The sequence below is a fragment of the Mauremys reevesii genome, linkage group 25 (assembly GCF_016161935.1).
Source record: "Mauremys reevesii isolate NIE-2019 linkage group 25, ASM1616193v1, whole genome shotgun sequence".
Taxonomy (NCBI): domain Eukaryota; kingdom Metazoa; phylum Chordata; order Testudines; family Geoemydidae; genus Mauremys; species Mauremys reevesii.
In genome coordinates, this window is record NC_052647.1 from 17,660,368 (window position 1) to 17,677,646 (window position 17,279).

Below are 17,279 nucleotides of genomic sequence, written 5' to 3' on the forward strand. Positions count from 1 at the left end.
CGTAGCTCATGGTTCAAGCTACATGCACAGACTGCTGCAGTATATGTTGAAATAATCTTAACCCCATGGGGCCAGGATAGGGAGCCTCTGAGGTTTAACCATTTAGACCAATATCCATCCGCTGATCCCAGACTCTCCTCCTCTTAAGCTACTCCCACAAAACCAGACTAGCTCCTTCACTCACATCCCCTCCCCTGGACAATAACAGTGTAGGGCAGCCAGCTAGCAGTGTGGCAGGGCTGTTGCCTGATGTTGCTTAGACCCACCCGAAGAACAGTTCCTGCCCCTGGGCGCACACGATCCTGCCAGGGAACTGAGTGATGTCTCAAGGGGCACAAGCTGTTTCTTCAGCAGGTGCAGCGGACCGGGGCCATGTATGCTGCCCACTAGGAAGAAGGCTCCAGTGCTTGGCTAGCCAGCTGGAGACGCTTCCACTTTGATCCCAGCCCAAACAGTAGTGAGTATTTGGCCTGTATGCAGGACTGCCACCTTCCTCTTCAGCTGGCTCCAACCTGTGATAAAAGGGCCATGATTTTTGCCTGGAGGAAATTGTTTCAGCCTGTAATAGATCTCTGGCCAGGTGTGTCTCTGCTACAGCATGAGCCACTCCCCTGGAGACAGAGCTGCTGTGCAGGAGGGTGCATTTTGAGACACTGCTGCATCCAATCAAGGGGAAGCCTGATCTGTTACCGGCTGCAGCTGTGACACTTCACAGCCTTGGGGGAGCTTGTAGCTTGGTGACTCAGTTACATGCCTGGCTGCTGAGGTGTAGCAGTAGGCTGGGATTTGTGGGTCTTGAGTGTGTTTAAGACTCAATGTGGACAGAGGCAAGACTGAAGAAATGGGGGTAAAGAACTTCTTGGCAGGTCCTAGGAGAAACCCGCCCGGGCACTAGGGCATTAAGTGCCAGCCGCAGCGCTGCTGGGTATCGCTCACCCACAGATTTGTCCACCCAGCTTGCTTGGTAGTAAGCATTAAGGCACCACATCTAGTTCACATGATACATCTTTATTTTTAAAAAGTGACCCAGGCGGGGAGGCTACAGGCAGAAGATGTGCTAGAACTGGACCTTCTACTGTTTGCAAACTAGCATCACCTGCGTGAGGTGCTCCTCCGGAGAGGAGATGCCGGCAGGTACAGTTGTCCTGCCACCAGCACTAAAGGTTTGAGACAATTGCTGATGTCTGGAAGCCGGAGCTAGTGGTACGTAGTATTTTGTTTTCCAGCCTCCTGCGCTTGGCCGGCCAGGTGAAGCTGAAATGCAGCCCGCATGCCTGGCTGCGCAGCCGCAAAGGAAATGACCGTAAATGGGTATAAAAAGCTAAACTATCAGCTGATCGAATACACTTGCAAGAGTAAAAACTGCCCCCCGCCCCCTCCTGTCCCTTACTGCATCGCTCCCAGGTGTAGCATAGCCCTGGTAAGCCAGAGCCCACCCCTATGATGTGGGGCTCTGGATGTTCTCCACCTGTTGGCTGGGTGCGCCGTTCTCATCATTAGAAGAGCCCTTTTTCCTTCTTCATGTTGATTTGCTTCCAGCTGGGAAGAGCAGCAAATTCCTCCCTCCCGATTCCAAACACAGCCACAAAGTCACTTTCGGAGAGGTAATTCTGGCAGAGAAAAGGCCGGGCAGGTTAGCAGGGGTGGGGTGCAGTGGTCACGGGAAGGTAATTTTGGAACCTGAGGGGCCGTAGCTAGGTAGGAAAGGAGGCTGGGCTGCTTTTCCGTAGAGCCAAGGGGGTGCTGGGCTGGGACTCAGCCACCGGGAGCGGAAAGCTGAGTGGCTCTGTCGAGATGCCTGGCAGCCCACAAAAGCTCCCTCTGATTACAGTACCCAGGGAAGCCGAGGCTGCAGCCTAGACAGTTACTAAGAGGAGACAAGTTCATTGGCTCAATGGAAGCCCAACAACCTGGCTGGAACAGCCCAGTCCCAGGAGGTAGCAAGAGCCAGTGCAGTGGGTACTCGCTCTTCCCCCGCTAGGCCTCTCCAGTAAACCCTCAGCTCCTCTAGGGGGCTGCTGGTGGGAGGGAAGGTTTTAAAAAACCTTCCACATCAGCGAGCCAGGCCCGGATTCCCAGAAGGGGTTTAGATGCCTGTTGAAATCAGTGGGAGTTGGGGAGGCTAAATCCCTGCAGGATCTGAGCCCAAGCGCCTGGTCCCCAAAGCTCACCTCTTTCTTGGCAGGGTCTACGTCTCCAGGCAGTTCCTCCATCTGGTTGGTTAGCACTTCTAGAGGGTAGAACTGAGCCATGCCAGCACTCTGGGCCCCAGGGCTGGGAGAGAGAGCCGTCCCGTTCAAATCCTACGCAGTGCGGGTGGAAGGAGGAACACCCCAGAGCATGTCAGGTTCGCTAGCTCAGGAGAGGCAGGTTCCCTAGCTCGGAGCCCCTCTCTGCTGAGACTTTGGTCCTAACTCAGTTAAGTGGCTGCATGAAAGAGCCCCGGGGTCCAGCTGTTCTTGCTGGGATCCCTTCAATTGCATTCAGCCTCCCTGCAGGTCCCCTTACAGTTTTACGTAGCTACAAGATCCCACGTCACCTGTACCCAGAAATGGGCTCGTTTTGCTATGCACTCAAACCGCTGGTGTGTTCTACCCCAGAGGTGGCTGCATTTCTCTGGCAGGGGAGAGCATTCCTACGGGTGCCATTTGCAGTGTGCTTTGGGCTCTCTCTAGCTGGAAGGTGCTGGGTAAACGTAGTGGGTTGTCGCTTCAGCTCTCTGCCTGGGCCCAGCAGTTTGTCTAGGCGCTTAGGGGCTGACTGGTAGCAGTTTTGAGGAGATTAATGGGAGCGGCAGGCGCTTTAGGCCGGCGGGTGGCTGCCCAGCCCAAGGTCTTGCATGAGACAGGCAAGAAAGACCCAGTGGACGTGGTCAGGGCACGTAGGAGAGTTTGCCCGCGACCTCGCTGTAAGTATGGGCACAGTGGGGCAAGGAGACACCAGGCAGGGGAGTAGCAGCGTGCGGAGTCTCTATGTGACTCCCCAGAGGACTAGACACCCGCTAACCTGGCAGGAGGGGACATGTCCCACCCTATGTTCTGCAGCAGGGGGAGACGTGGGGTCAGTTTGCTTCCTCGAAGTCATCCCTATCTTTGGCCACCTGAGATGAATCCCACCCAGTTCCGGCTGCCTCCCCACCCGCGCGCCACAAACACAACTCACCGCTGTGATCCTGACAACGGCACAAGCATCTCCCAGCTCCTCCTTCAGCTGCTCGTAAGTCTTCCCTTCCTGGAAGGACACAGAAAGCTGAGAACCCCACAGCTCACCCATTAGCCACGGTTATAGCAACAACAGGGTGGGGGGAGTCTTGCCCTGTTCACGGGGAGGTGCCCGACTGCCCAGCTGTTACCGTACCGGAACTGCGAACTCCTGCGGTCAACCTGGGAATGCAACTAGCGGAGGAGAGAGCAGCTTGAGTGAATCCCTTGTCAGCAAGTCTCCAAAGCCAGAAGGGACCATTGTGATCATCTAGTCTGACCTGTAACAGGCCGGAGAAGTGCCCCAAAATAATTCCTAGAGCAGATCATTCAGAAAAACGGCCAAGCTTGATTTAAAAACCGTCAGTGAAGGAGACTCCACCATGACCCTGGGGAAATGGTTCCGCTGGTTAATTACTCTCACCATTAAAAGTTTACGCCTTATTTCCTGTCTGAACACGTCTAGCTTCAACTTCCAGCCAGTGGATCGTGTTCTACCTTCCTCTGCTAGAGCGAAGAGCCTGTGGTTAAATATTTGTTCACCACGTAGGTACTTACAGACGCTCTTTGAGTCTATCACTATAAGGCAGGTTTCTAATCCTTTAATCAGTCGCATGGTGGTTCTCTGCCCCATCTCCAATTTATCAACATCCTTCTTGAATTGTGGGCACCAGAACAGGACACAGGGTTCCAGCAGCGGTCGCACCAGTGCCAGATACGGAGACAAAATAACTTCTCTCCTCCTACTCGAGATTCACCTGCTTGTGCAGCCCAGGATCACACGGGGAGGTCATGGTCAGCTGCTTGGCCGTCATGCTCCCCAGGCTAGAGTCCCCCACACCGGAGGGATGGCCTCCCTTCCTTGTTCCTAGATAGTTACATTTAGCCCTATTCAAACGCATGTTTGTTCACACTCAGTTGACCAAGCGCTCCAGGCTGCTGGAAATGAGTGACCTGATCACTCCTCTGGCCCAGCCTTATTCCTTGTGTGGTGACTTTCTCCTCCCCTCTTTACAGTCTCCATTGTTCCCATCCCAGGGAGAGGAGAGAAGAAACTGGAGACTTGAGTGTGGAGATCAGCCAGGCCTCCAGCCTCCGGGGAAAGGCAGTGGATACTGGGCAGCTGACTCCCCTGGGTGCCTTCAACAATCTCCCCCGTTGGCTCCTTATCAGCAACCAAAAAGCCCTCACTGGGCCCTGCTAGTCTCAGGCTCAGTTTACTTTCCCCATCTGCTCAAGGCCAGGCCCTGGGTTAGCAGAGAGGAGAGGCAGGTGCCTCTGGACTGTGCACTCTCATCCAGAGCAGCAGATGAGCATGAGAAACTCTGCCCCGTCTCCTGGCTGGAGCCTCCCGCCAGCCTTCCACCTAGTTCATACTCACGCTCCATTTGTGTGGGTCCCAGGCTACGAACCACCCGGTGAAGTTGGGGGGCTCAAAGCCCTGCTTGACCACCAAGATGGGCGTGTCAGTGTCCCTCCCGCTGGGATGGGTGCGGAGATATTCCTGAGCAGTGGCCAGCGCTGCCTCTTTCTCCGTGGCGTTAGCGTCCGTCCCGAGCCACAAGAAGACCTGCAAGGGGAAAAGTCTCACTGGTCAGTGGAACGCAAATTAGCCAGGAACGGGACTGGAGCCGGAGCTTAAGGCCAGAAGGGCCGGTTGTAATAACCTGGTTGACCTCCTGCCTAATAGAGGCCAAAGAACCTCAGCTGGGATTGGTGCATCGTCCAGTCCTGGGTTCCTCCCAACTCTACCAATGCCCCTCAATCCTGACCCCCAGTCCCCCTGCTAGTCCAGCTCCAAGTGCTCCAGACAGACAGTTCTACCAGGACCCCCCCTCCCCGGCCTGTAGCCAACCCCTCTGCTATCCCACTTCTGGGCAGCTCTCACATTGGGACAGCTGACGTGTCTTTAATTAAAAAGCCCCCTGGAAAACCCAAGTCCCAGGGATTTTCCGGCCAACAGGAGCTCCTGTTTGGGGCTGGGCAAACGGAAGCCGGTGGCTTTTGCTCTCCCAGCGCACCTGGTCCCACGTGTCGAGCAGCATGACGTCGCTTTCGCTCAGGTCATCCTGGCCGAAGTCGGTCACTTCTGTCACTATGAAGCGTCCGGTCTTGTTGGAGCATTCAAAGAGCCGGGGCGGGTGATCTGGGACCTCCTGCTGGAGCCTGCAACACACAGCTCCTTCAGCAACCCTCCCTGGCTGAGACCGTCAGTACGACCCTCTCTGTGCCCTGGTACCTTTTGTCGCTGGCGTAAGGGGCTTTGCCTCCCAGCACTTCCCAGAACGCTGCTGGCTCCTGCCCCTCGGCCACGGTTTCCTGGGTGCCGTCACAGATGGTTGCAGCCAGCTGCTTCGCCATTTCCCGCTCGTCCCCGCTGGAGCCCTGGCGGGCAAGGAGAGAAGCTGGCACACGGCGACGGGGGAGGAACGCTCGCGGGGGGGTTCGCTTCCCGCTGGCTGCCCGGCCGGCGCCAGGCCGCCCCTTACCTTGCCGTACCACAGGTAGTGCTCGGTCTGGGTCCGGAGCAGGAAGACGTCATTGGAGTTGAGCGACGAGGCGAACGCCGGGACTTCCACAGCTTTGGTGTTGGACTGGTCGGTTCCGTGGATCTGGAAGAGCCTCACGGGCGGTTCCGGTTCGTTGCTGCTTTTCCTGGATGTCCCACCCTAGAGAGAAGGGGGTGGGGGGCCGAGCCCTGGTGCCTGAGAACGAACCCCAACGGCGCCCTAGGAGCGAGAGCGGGGCCTAGTGGTCCCAGTTGGGTTAGGGCAGGCACGGGTAGGGTCTGTGCTGGGGAAGGAGAGAGCTAACGGGGGAACCTCATGCTGCAGAGGGTTTGGAGGGAGGATACAACAGCTGGGAATGGGGAAACACTCATTAGTGAAACAATCCAGCCCCTGCACAGGAGAGTTATGGCTCCAGGCCGGTCAGCTTCTACCTCACTCCAGCAACAAGAGTCTGGGCCCTGTCGCTGAGGCAGTGTGGAACACACCTGGGTTCCATTCCCAGTTCTGCCACTGATCTACTGCGTGACCACGGGCAAGTCCCTTCCCCCTGCTTCGTGCCTCAGTTTCCCCTCCCACCCCTTGTTTGTTGTAGATGGTGCTTTGCAGGGTAGGGGCTGCCTCCAGCTCTGTGTTCGTGCAGTCCCTGGAGCAAAGGGGCCTTGATCTTGGTAGCAGCCTCTAATTGAAACAGCAGCTGCTCCGGTGACTGGAAAATCCAGCCCAGCGTCTCCTGGCCCCAGCCTCCCCTTCACCCTGCTCCCGCCGGCGCGGCCGTACCTCGAAGATGACCAGCTTCCCTCTGAAGATGGCCAGGAAGTGGCGCGGCTCCTTGCCCATGGTCACGCGCACCTGCACCGGCTCCCCGTCCAACTGCCGGTCCACTTCCACCGCCTGGTACGCGGAGGCGGCCAGCTCGTCCGGCGTGGCGTGCCGACCCTGGGCACGCACAGAGGAGCCAGCTCAGCCCGGCGGCCCGGAGGAGCGTCTGCTCCCGCGGCCGAGGCAACGCCCCAGCGCGGCGCGCCGGGAAGGGGAGACGGGGCGCCGGGTTCCGCCTACCTGCCAGATGTACAGGATGTAGCGGGACTGGCGGCTCACGCCATAGGTGTATAGCACCAGGTAACAGTCTCCGCCGTAGAAGAAGCCGTGCCACTGGGATTCCACCGGCGCCAGCTCCAGATTCTCAATCCTCCAGACCTAGAGCGAACGGACGTGACAGCAGCGCGTGAATCCTAGCGCTGGGCTCTTCAGGCGGCGGGTCGGTCCGCGCTGACCCCGTGACGAGGGCGGTCTTCGTAACGGGGCCGTTAAAAGCAGGTCCCCCCCCCCCAGACTCAAGCTGTTGTCCCACAGCATAAGGAGCTTTGGGTCATCTGCTGACTGTAGCATCAGTCCAATGGGGAGGCCGCACCCCACCCATTCCCTGCACAAAGCTGGGAAGGGGAAGGGGGCCGTGGGAAATCGGGCAGACGTGGGACCCTCTTTGGGGCAGGAGCATGCGCAAGGGGGGAGCAAGCAGGGGCCCTCCCCAGTCAGTGGGGGCACAGCTCTCCTCCCGGGCCAGGGCACAGAGAGCGAACTCCTCCAGCCCGGCGAGGGCGGGAGAGGGCAGCCCCTTTGGCCCTGGGACTGCAGCAGGGAGAACCGGCTCTTCCAGCCGCGGGCGGGGGGAGGGCACAGAAAGTGCCCCTCCAAAAGCGGCCAAAGTTTTATTCCTGGGCACACCCCTGCGTGGGGTCATTCAGAAGGTCATTGATCAGCACCGAGCAGGGATGGACGGCCCAGCCTGGAGACGCCGCGAGCCACTCCGTGTGCAGCCGGGCCCGACGACTAAGGATTCCCAAGCCGCTCGCAGGCGCTGGACTCCCCTGTGGCTTGCCAGCTTGGGCATTGCGACGGCCGCCAGGGCCCCAGGCCGCACCCCAGCGAGTGGAGGGGCCCGGGTCTCAGCAGGGCAGGGGGCTAGAGAGACACCTGCCCTGCCAGGGAAAGGGCAGAGCATTCGGCTTCAGTGCCCCGAGGGCGGCTCGCAGCTCCTACCTCCACCTTCCCTTCCCCGTTATCCACCATCCGCTCCTGGGCGGCCAGCTCGGGCCGGGCGTGCAGCAGCGTGGCATCAAACTTCTCCTGGCTGACTTTGGCTGCAGAGAAAGAGCATCGGGGTTTGGTCGGCAGCCTAGCAGGAGGGAGGGAGGCAGCGGATGCGGGCGTCAGGGCCGCAGCAGTCAGCGTGGACCCTATACGCTGTATCCCGGCACCCTGGGGAAGACCTCGGCGTGGGGGGGTAGGGGGCAGCAGCCATGTGCCCCTCGGCTCCCTGCAGCCAGATCGGCAGCTGCGCCCTGCAGGCTCGGGGGGAGGCAGCCGTGCTCGGCGCGGGCTCCGGGAGCGAGGAGGCTTTTCCTCACCTATTTTGCCAGCGCCGTAGGCTTTCCCCAGCCCCACCGTCTGGTCCCGGACGGTCCACGTCTGAAACAGCTGCTTGAACATGGCGGATTCAGCTCCGTCGTTCACCGTCTCCACGTTGGTGCCGCAGGGGTAGCCCTTCAGGTGGATGAACTCCTGCCGGGGCGGAAAGCGGCCAGGAGCCCGGTCAGTGGTGCGACCCGGCTGCCAAGCCAGGGGCCCCCACCCTCTGGCGGCGGGGAGTCAGGATCCTGCTTTCACTCCGGGCCCCCAACTCCTCCCCGGTCTATATCGGCTCCTCCCCCTCCCCGCACGTGCATCGCGGTTAGCGAGACCCCCCCTCCCCAACCTGGGTCCTACCAGAGCTTTGGCCATGGCCGTTTGCCTCTCTGCCTTGGTAGCCCCCTTCCCCTTCCAGACGTAGATCTTGGTCCCGGCGTGATCCAGGATGTAGCAGTCCTGGGGAGGAAAAGGTTAAACCACTCCCTGGGGTGCTGATTAGGCCCCATGCCATGCTCCCCTGTCTTGCCCTGTGTGGCGTGGAAGGGGGTTGGGGCTTAAAATGGGGCACAGGGGACCCAATCTGGCACCACGCGCCGGTTCGGGGGGCTTCCCGGACCACACCCCAGCGCTCCGTCCAGCCCCGGATGGAAGGGGACATAGGAGGAGTTGCCAGAGTGGATCAGCCTTGACGTCCGTCCAGCCCCATCTCCTGTCTCAGCCAGCGCCAGGCGCGGCAAAGGAAGGCGCAAGAAGCCGGCAGATGTGGGATAATCTGTTCCCTCGGTCTGGGAGTTAGCCCCATCCTGCAAAGAGGACTCTAGATGGCTGGGGGCCCAGGGCAGAGCCGGGCAGGCAGAGGTGGGGCTCTGGGTGAAGTGGAGTGACAGGAGCAGGGCCCCAGGGCACAGAGGTGGGTTTTAAACAGTACGTGGTGAAAGTCCCGACGATGCCCCAGGAGCCCCCATCTTTCACTCACGTCATGGTTCAACAGCTCCTGCACCAGCGGCCTCGCGGCCTCTTCCAGCACCTGCATTTTCCCTCCGGAGTCCGAGACACTAGAGAAAGGAGAGGGGTGGATTTATTCCCCTGGGAGCCGGGGATGTGGGGGGTTCTGGGCCCAGGAGGGGAGCAGACACCAGGGAAATCCGATGGGAATGTTCCCTGGGCTCTGGGAGAGTTTCCACCCGCTCCCCTTTCTACGGGTCTCTCGGGCACGGGGCCGGCAGGGCCCATCCCAACGATGCTGCAGCAAATCCAGGCGCCACCAGGAGACCGGCTTGGTTTGTGAATTCGCCAGCCGCGCTGGGAGCGATGGGGGGGAGGGGGGGCGTCCCTGGAGGAAGATCCCCGAGGAACAAAACCCAGCCGGCTCCGTTGCGCTTGGCTCAATCTAAGCCTGCGTGGGAGCTGCGGATTAGCGAGGGCTGGGCAGTGAGGCCAGGCAAACGCTCTGGAGCTAGCGAGATGGGGAAGCCCCTGTCTGATGCGCCCCCCCGCCACTACCTGCTGCTTTGCAGTGCACCCTCCTCCCCGCTTACCGATAGAGCAGGACGGAGGCCTTCTGCTGCTGGTCCACCACCTCGTCCGGGGTGCTGGGTTTGATCTTCCGCGGCCTGTCCCCGAGCACGCTCTGCAGCGCCGTTGTCAGCTCCGGGCTGGCTCCCTCCCGGTCGCCGTCCACCACCCTGATCTCCGCCCGCCCCCCGCGCTCCCGGTCGCGGATGTCTTTGGCCAGGAGCATGGCCTAGACGAGACCCCAAAGAGAACAATCATCGGCTCCCTGTGGCGTGCTGGGCGAAGGCACCAGATCACTCCCGCCCGAGAGCCTGTGGGGCCAGGCGAAGGGCAGATCACGGACTGATCACAAACACAGACCAGCCCCGGCACCCTGCACACTCACCTGGTCTGTGGAGAGGAACCAGCGCTTGCCAAATGCCCTTCCAGGGTGTCGGACAGAGCGCACCCACCTCCAGGGCGCTGGTTCCCATCCAGCCCAGTAGGGCCGGGGGTGGGATATGGGGCCTTTCCCCTCCAGGGGGCTGGTTCCGATCCAGTCCAGTAGGGCCAGGGGGTGGGATATGGGGCCTTTCCCCTCCAGGGGGCTGGTTCCGATCCAGCCCAGTAGGGCCGGGGGTGGGATATGGGGCCTTTTCCTCCAGGGGGCTGGTTCCGATCCAGCCCAGTAGGGCCAGGGGGTGGGATACGGGGCCTTTCCCCTCCAGGGGGCTGGTTCTGATCCAGCCCAGTAGGGCCAGGGGGTGGGATGGCTGGTTCCGATCCAGCCCAGTAGGGCCGGGGGTGGGATATGGGGCCTTTTCCCTCCAGGGGGCTGGTTCCGATCCAGCCCAGTAGGGCCAGGGGGTGGGATACGGGGCCGTCCCCTCCAGGGGGCTGGTTCAGATCCAGATCCAGGGGGAGCGGAATGCTCCAAACTTCTCTTCCCTACAGCGGAAGGAGTAACCAGAACCCCGGGCGGGGTGGGGCAGATCCAGCGAGGTTCCTACCTTCAGCCGCTCCCTGGTGTTGCTCTCGGGGCCGTTCCACTGAATAATGACCTTCCCCAGGTCCAGCAGGAACACGTCCCCCAGGTTGAAACTGTCCCAGCTCATCTCCACCTGCGCCCGGGGGCGGGGGAACGGAGAGGAGGCCGTGAGCAGGCTGGCACCGGGGGAGGCAGGAGGACCGAGCGGCAGTGGCCCTAGTGGCACTGACGTGGGCAGTGGGGCAGCCACCACTCTGGGGGAATCGGGAGGCAGGGGCTGTGCCAGCACCAGGGTGGGAAGGCAGCGGGGGCATGGGGCGGGTAGAGCGTTGGCTGCGCCAGGAAGGCAGTGGCTACGCTGGCCCCAGGGAATCGGGGGCCGGGGACGCAGGGGAGAAGGGATAGGGCAGGCGGTGGCCCAGGCCAGGGTCGAGAGGTGGAGGCCGCGCTGGCCGGCTCAGGTGCCGGAGCCCAGGCTCACCTCGGTGGCCGTGACGTTCCGTCTCCCCTTGACGTGCAGCAGGCGCCGGACGTTGTAGACGTTGGTCTCCACGTGTGTCATCCCCGAGGCCACGCCGCCCTTCTTGTAGCTGGGGGAGAGGGGCGGGGGAAGGGTGAGCACCCACAGCGGGGAAGGGGAGACACACACAGGGGGGGCACCAGGACCTCACCCCAGCAAGCACGGCCCCGTCACCGCCAGCCCCAAAAGGTGCTGCAGCCACAGCTCCTTGCAATGCTTGCAGGCTGACGTGCCCGCGTGGGGGCTGGGTGGGGACGGCCTGCAGGCCACACACGCCCCGGACGTCCCCGTGTGGGGCCTGGGTGGGGACGGCCTGCAGGCCACACGCGCCCCGGACGTGTGGGTGCAGTGGGCAGCCGGAGCCCTGGAGGGACAGGATCTCACTCCAAGCGGGAGGGTCGGTGGGCCAGGCCCACCGGGACCGGGGTCCCTCGGCCTCCTACTCACATGATGCCCTGCTTGAAGTAGCCTCTGAAGAGGTCCGACTCGTGGCCCTGCACCTCCCGGTGCTGCACAGGGCTCCCGCCCAGGTAGTCGTCCAGCTGGGTGGTGTAGATGGCCGCGCAGCCCTGCTCATCCCGCGAGGAGCTCTGCCCGACCCAGTAATGGATGTCGTAGGCCAGGACGCTGCCCGAGCGCCGGGTCTGCAGCAGGGACAGAGCCCAAGAAGTGACCCTGCGTCTTCCCCGCGGAGCAGACCAGGTGCTCCCGGATCCCAGCCGGCAGATGCCCCCCCACTCCACTGCCTGGGGGAGGGAGGGAATTTCGTCCTGACACCCTGCCCCCGCTACAACCAGGGATCGGTTTGTCAGGGCCTGCCCGGAAGCCGAAACAGACAAGCCCCCCTTGCTGTATCCTCACTCCCACCGCTAATCCTAACCAGAACGATTGCCTCCAAATCATGTGGCAGGGAGTCCCACAGGCTAACAGGACATCGCACAGAGCATTTCCTTTTGTCAGGCTTAAACCTATTGCTGTTGCTTTTGTCTTTCATTGGTGCTTACACCACACACACACACACACACACACACCCTGCAGCTCTTCCAAGGCGGAGGGGAGGGGGCGGAGGGAGGAAATGGAAGAGATCAGCCTCCCCGAGCTGCTTGTGTCCCCCACACACATCAGGGTTAAAGCAGAGCGAGGGGCCCTGGGGCGTGACACCCGGATGCTTCACTCCCAGCGCCACAATTCTACTGCCGGTGCCCAGAGCGAGTCCCAGCCGTTCGGCCGCCTGGGGGGGTTAATGACCCTCCCCCCAGCAGGGATTGCTGCAGCCCTGGGGGCACTCACCGAGAGGAGGATGTAGCAGTCGCCCTCATAGAAACTGCCTTGGGATTTCGGCGGCACCTGCACAAGGTCCATTTTCTGGGGGGAGGCAGAAGTGCATTGAGACCAGAGCAGCCTCCCCTTGTCCTGGCATCAGCCATGGGGCACACAACAGCCCCCCTCCCAGAGCGTCCCCCGCACCCAACCGTTTATGGAAGTCCTGCATGTCCACCACTGGAATGCAGCCACCTCTGGGGAAGGGCGTGGCAGCTGTTTATGGAAGTACCCCACGTCCACCACTGGAATGTAGCCACCTCTGGGGAGGGGCATGGCAGCTGTTTATGGAAGTACCCCACATCCACCTCTGGAATGCAGCCACCTCTGGGGAGGGGCGTGGCAGCTGTTTATGGAAGTACCCCACATCCACCTCTGGAATGCAGCCACCTCTGGGGAGGGGCGTGGCAGCTGTTTATGGGAGTACCCCACATGAGCACCAGAGGCAGCCACCCCTGGGGCGGCACCGGGCAGCTGTGCCAGCAATGCTACCCCATCATTTGGGACAGGAAGTGAAGAGGCCCGCCTGGACACTGGGGACTTTAGGGACACACAGTTTAAAGGGCTAGAGTTGGAATGAGGCCAGGGCACCACACCCCAGCCCAGCCCCCATGAAAGGGCCGTGGGAAAAGACAAGTGGCCCACTGGAAGCACTCGCTAGCCCACTGCCCAGACTCCTTTCTGCTGCACCCTGGAGGTCTCCCAGCCAAGCCCTCGTTACCAGGCCAGACCCGGCTTGGGAGCTCCAAGGGGATCCCAGTCCCCGCTTACCTCGACCCTCCAGACGATGACGCCGGGCATGTTGTTAACTGCCTTGAAAGCGCTGCTCAGAGCCATCGCGCCCTGCGCCGGGGACTCGCCGGGGAGCTGCTGGGCAGGAGGAGACAGTCAGCCCGGAGCCAAGGCCAGCCCCACGCCTGCCTGAGAGCAGCCGCACACGTCCCAGCTGAGCCAGGCAGGGGTGTAAAAAGCTTCTGTAAAAGCTTTGCCCAGAAGCTGCTTGCTTGGGGGGCGGGATTAAAGGGGTCAAGCGAGGGGATGTGGGGTAGAGGATCCCGCAAATGGCACGAGATGGAACCCAAGCAGCTCAACCAGGTGCACCATCCGTATGAGACCCCCCGCCCCCCAACACACACATCCCAGGGCCAGCCCGGATCCTGGATGCAGGGGCTGCCTGGGTCCCAGGAGAGGTGGATGTTCCTCGGGGGTGATGCATGCAGGGTGAATCAGCAGCCAACGCCCAGGGAGAAGCTCCCCCCTCTGCCCACACCCACGTGGGGATCTGCCCCGCCCCACGTCTCAGGGGCTCCCCTCTGTGCTACTAAAGGCTGGTGTCTGGTATTTGGGGCTTTCCCTTGGAGCCAGAGCTCCCCCACCTCTCCCTGAGTCAGGCCAGCCAGGGGTTTGGGAGACTCCATGGCCCCTTTAAGGAGGAATTCTCCTTTCCAGGCCCCCCCCCACAGCAGATGGAAGCTGTTAGGGCATGTGGGCCCCACCCAGCTGGTTCTCATGCCACCCCAAACGGAGTCAGGCCGAGCTGCGCATTCACACTGCACGGCAGCCTCTCCCGCCCTCCCTGCACCGCCGGGGATGGAGCCCAGCAGAGAGCAGGTTTTCTAAGCGCTGGCTCCATTCTCCATGCCCTAGATCCTGGGGCAGCACCATCGCCCTGGCTGGGCTGGGCGCCTCTGGCTTCACCGGGGTCAGTGGCTTCCCCGACGCAGACCCAAGGGCACCCTGCGGATACTTACGAACACCGCAGGGATCTCTCCTGCCCACGGGGTGCTCCCTGCCTGCCCGGCACTGGGGTGGGGCCAGCTACCCAGCACGCTGGCCCGGGCACAGACGGGGCGTGGGCCCTGCTCTATCCACGCTGCCCGTTGCACTGCAGGGAGGGACACGCCCTGACTGCAGGCTCTGGAGGAGAACGGGTTAGAGGGGCCTGGTTCACGGCAGCCCAAACCATAACCGCCCCCACCCCCCCACGTCTCCCCCAGTTTTCAGTCATTGAAGCCAGATGGTGTAACCTGACCCAGGGAGCCGGCCCAGCCGCAGCGCTAGGAGAGCGTCGGCTCGGTGAGACGCCATCAGCTGGGTTTGATTAGCCAGGAATGTGCTGGTTTCGGGGCTGGGCCGGCTGCGTTGGCAGAAGCCGTTCACACTGTTTTGTTCCCCTTTCCTACCATTGCCCGATCTCAGGCCCCTACTTTAGCCGCAGGGCAGGCGTCTGCTGAGCCCCTGGGGGGGAAACGCCAGGGCTGGATTTCCCCTCCCCCCGTGGCACCAGCTAACCCAGTACTGAGGAACCTGGCAAGACATTCCCCGATCCAACCCTTGGTTGGCACCAGTTCCTCCTGCCTAGGGAGCAAGTGATGGATGCTCTCGGATCCTGTCTCAGCTGGGATCTCTTCCCACCACCCCGGTTAGATCCACCTTGATTCAATAATTTCCTCTGCTCCTTCCCTGCCCAAGTCGCTGCCAACGGCCCTCGCCAGTTCTCTCATTAAACAGCCACATGGTGGCATTATGCACCAGGAGCCCAACAGGAATTGAGGGGGGGAGGACTTCAAGTTACTTCTCTGAGCCCCAGCTATAACCCTCTGCCCTGAGCCCCACAGATCCGGGGCCAGCTCAGCCAGCCCCTCTCCCTCACCCAGCCCAAGGCAGGAGTGGTCCCTAAGGACGCTGATCTAGGTCTTCAACCACCCCAAAGTCAGGCCGGGACTCACCTGAATTCGCTGCTGTCCTCTGCAGGCGGCTGTTGACGAGACCCCAGGGCAGCTGCTGGCACGAGCCCCAGTCACCCGGTGCGCCCGGACCCAGGCCTTGTATTTGCCTAAGTTTGCATCTCAACCACCTTTGGGCGACCCTGGCCAGTGAGCGCTGGCCCGGGCGCACGCTCGACATAGGCAAAGCAGAGGGAAAGCAGCTATTTGTTCCTGGTCAAAGCCCGGCGGGGGGCAGGGATGCTAAGGGCAGCACCGCCTGGCTCGCCTCCTTCCACGCCCTCTGCCCATCGATTTTTCTTAAGTGCTCGGGCTGATTAATAATTCAAAGGGGAGGGGGAGAAATTAACCGCACGGAACTGAGGCAGGAGACTGGGGGGGGGGGGGGAGGAGCCGAGCCCTGAAGGGGGCAGCTCTTACCCTGCAGTGAGGGGGCACCAGAGATGGAGGGTTGGGGGGGTGGAGCCGAGCCCTGAAGGGGGCAGCTCTTACCCTGCAGTGAGGGGGCACCAGAGATGGGGGGGGGGGCTGCCAGGAGAGGTGGAATAGCAGCAGCAAGATAAGCAACTAATAAAGGGGCCCGGCCCAGGAAAGGGGGCCCCCCCAGGGTGTCTCCATCCTCCCCTTGCTGGAGGGCTTGGACACACCCCACAGCCCCTCCTGCCCCCCTGTGAAGGGGCAGCTGGCGTGTAGGGCCCACCCCAGCGCCAAACATCCGGACTCTGGCTGGTGACAGTCAAGCATCTTCTGGGCAGACCAGGCCGGCAGCTGTAGGTTATTGAGGGTCCTGGCCCGTGCGTGGCCATTCCCAGAGCCGGAGCAGCTCCTGCCACCCCCATACCAGGAGGTTAACGGCGTTGGCCCCAAGCCGTGGGGCCACTTCTCTGCTCTGCTCCCTGCACAGAGCTGCCCCCTTTCTGCAAGGGGGGCGGGGGAGAGGCACATGGCCATGAACCAGGAGCTAATGCACCAGCTCAGCAGCCTTCGGGAAATTAGCATCCCGCGGGGTGAGCTCCCAGGCTCACGCTGCGGATCCTATTAACCTAGCGGCCGCCGGGGCAGGGACGACTCTGGAAAAGCAGAAGCCGCTGACCCAGCAAAGGGACAGAGCATCACCGCCTGCCCCACTGCCTTGAGGGCGCAGATCCAGCATCATCCTCCCCGCCCGGCTTCGCCAGCCATGAGCCCACAGAGCAGGGAGGGACGCTCTGCCCAGGCCCGTATCTTCCTCCACACCAATACGCCACTTTCAGGACTTCTGCCAGCATCCTGGCCAGCCGGGGTAGCATTGCCTAGAGCGTAGACCCCCCCACCCAAGCCCTGGGTTCTAATCCTGGCTCCGCTGCTGACCTTTGGCAAGTCACGTCCCCCTTCCGTGCCTCGGTTTCCCCTCATCTGCCTTGTATTTAGATGGCAGGGCCTGAATCCTATGGAAGCAAGGAGCCTAAATACCTTTCAGGATCTGGGCCTAAGCTCTTCTTGGTGGGGTCAATCCGTCTATGCAGCACCCAGCTCACTGGGCCGTCAGTCTTGGGTTGAGCCTGTAGGGGGCACGGTGAGACAATTAGCAGGAAAAGGCCAGGCCCTTCCCGGCTGCGGCAGGGAGTCCCGAGCAGCGCCAATAACCAGCCCAAGTCACTTTCCTTTCCTGGCTTTAATCGCAGTTAATACAAAGATTCCAAAAATAGAAAGAGACCGAGACAGCGGCGCCGGCTTCAAGTTTTTTTTTCTTTTGAATAAGAAAAATGTAACAAACAAAAGGAAGTGACCGTGTCACCAAAGCAACCGAAGTCTTTACGCCCTTGGGGGGGAGAGGGGGCACCCCAGGGCCTTACGCTGAGTGCACAGACCCCCACCGTGGGAGATGGGGGCACCCCCCCCGATTGCAATGGGGAGGGGCCGAGCAGAGCCGTGGGGTTTAGGGGGACATGGCCCCACGTGAAAGGCAAATCAGTGAGCTCAGGTGAGCATGTGAATGCTGGAGGCGGCCTGGGGACGCCCAGCTCCGAGGCCCCGGCCAGGCTGCATTTTGGGGCTCACCTGCTGCCAGTTGGGGTGTCGGAGGCATGAGACCTGCCCAAGCACCTGCAGCTACACTCCCCCATCCTCAGG

General features: G+C 61.6%; 1 protein-coding gene across 2 annotated transcripts; it reads right to left on the minus strand.

The window, feature by feature from the left end:
* Positions 1–1,035: 1,035 nt before the first annotated feature.
* Positions 1,036–17,274, minus strand: AVIL (advillin). 2 transcript variants are annotated; one of them, XM_039514272.1, is made up of 22 exons: positions 16,620–17,274; positions 15,171–15,480; positions 14,193–14,358; positions 13,213–13,308; positions 12,412–12,486; positions 11,569–11,765; positions 11,083–11,191; positions 10,624–10,734; positions 9,658–9,863; positions 9,096–9,174; positions 8,477–8,575; positions 8,119–8,272; positions 7,751–7,851; positions 6,770–6,907; positions 6,488–6,646; positions 5,690–5,869; positions 5,440–5,585; positions 5,222–5,366; positions 4,582–4,770; positions 3,163–3,231; positions 2,172–2,303; positions 1,036–1,610 (listed from the first exon to the last, which is right to left on the minus strand). In XM_039514272.1, the coding sequence occupies exons 4-22, from the start codon at positions 13,276–13,278 to the stop codon at positions 1,497–1,499; spliced, it is 2,469 nt and encodes an 822-aa protein (XP_039370206.1). In that variant the 5' UTR covers positions 13,279–13,308; positions 14,193–14,358; positions 15,171–15,480; positions 16,620–17,274; the 3' UTR covers positions 1,036–1,496. The 2 variants fall into 2 exon arrangements, with proteins under 2 accessions (XP_039370206.1, XP_039370207.1); XM_039514273.1 differs by lacking the exon at positions 14,193–14,358.
* Between the last annotated feature and the right edge of the window lie 5 nt (positions 17,275–17,279).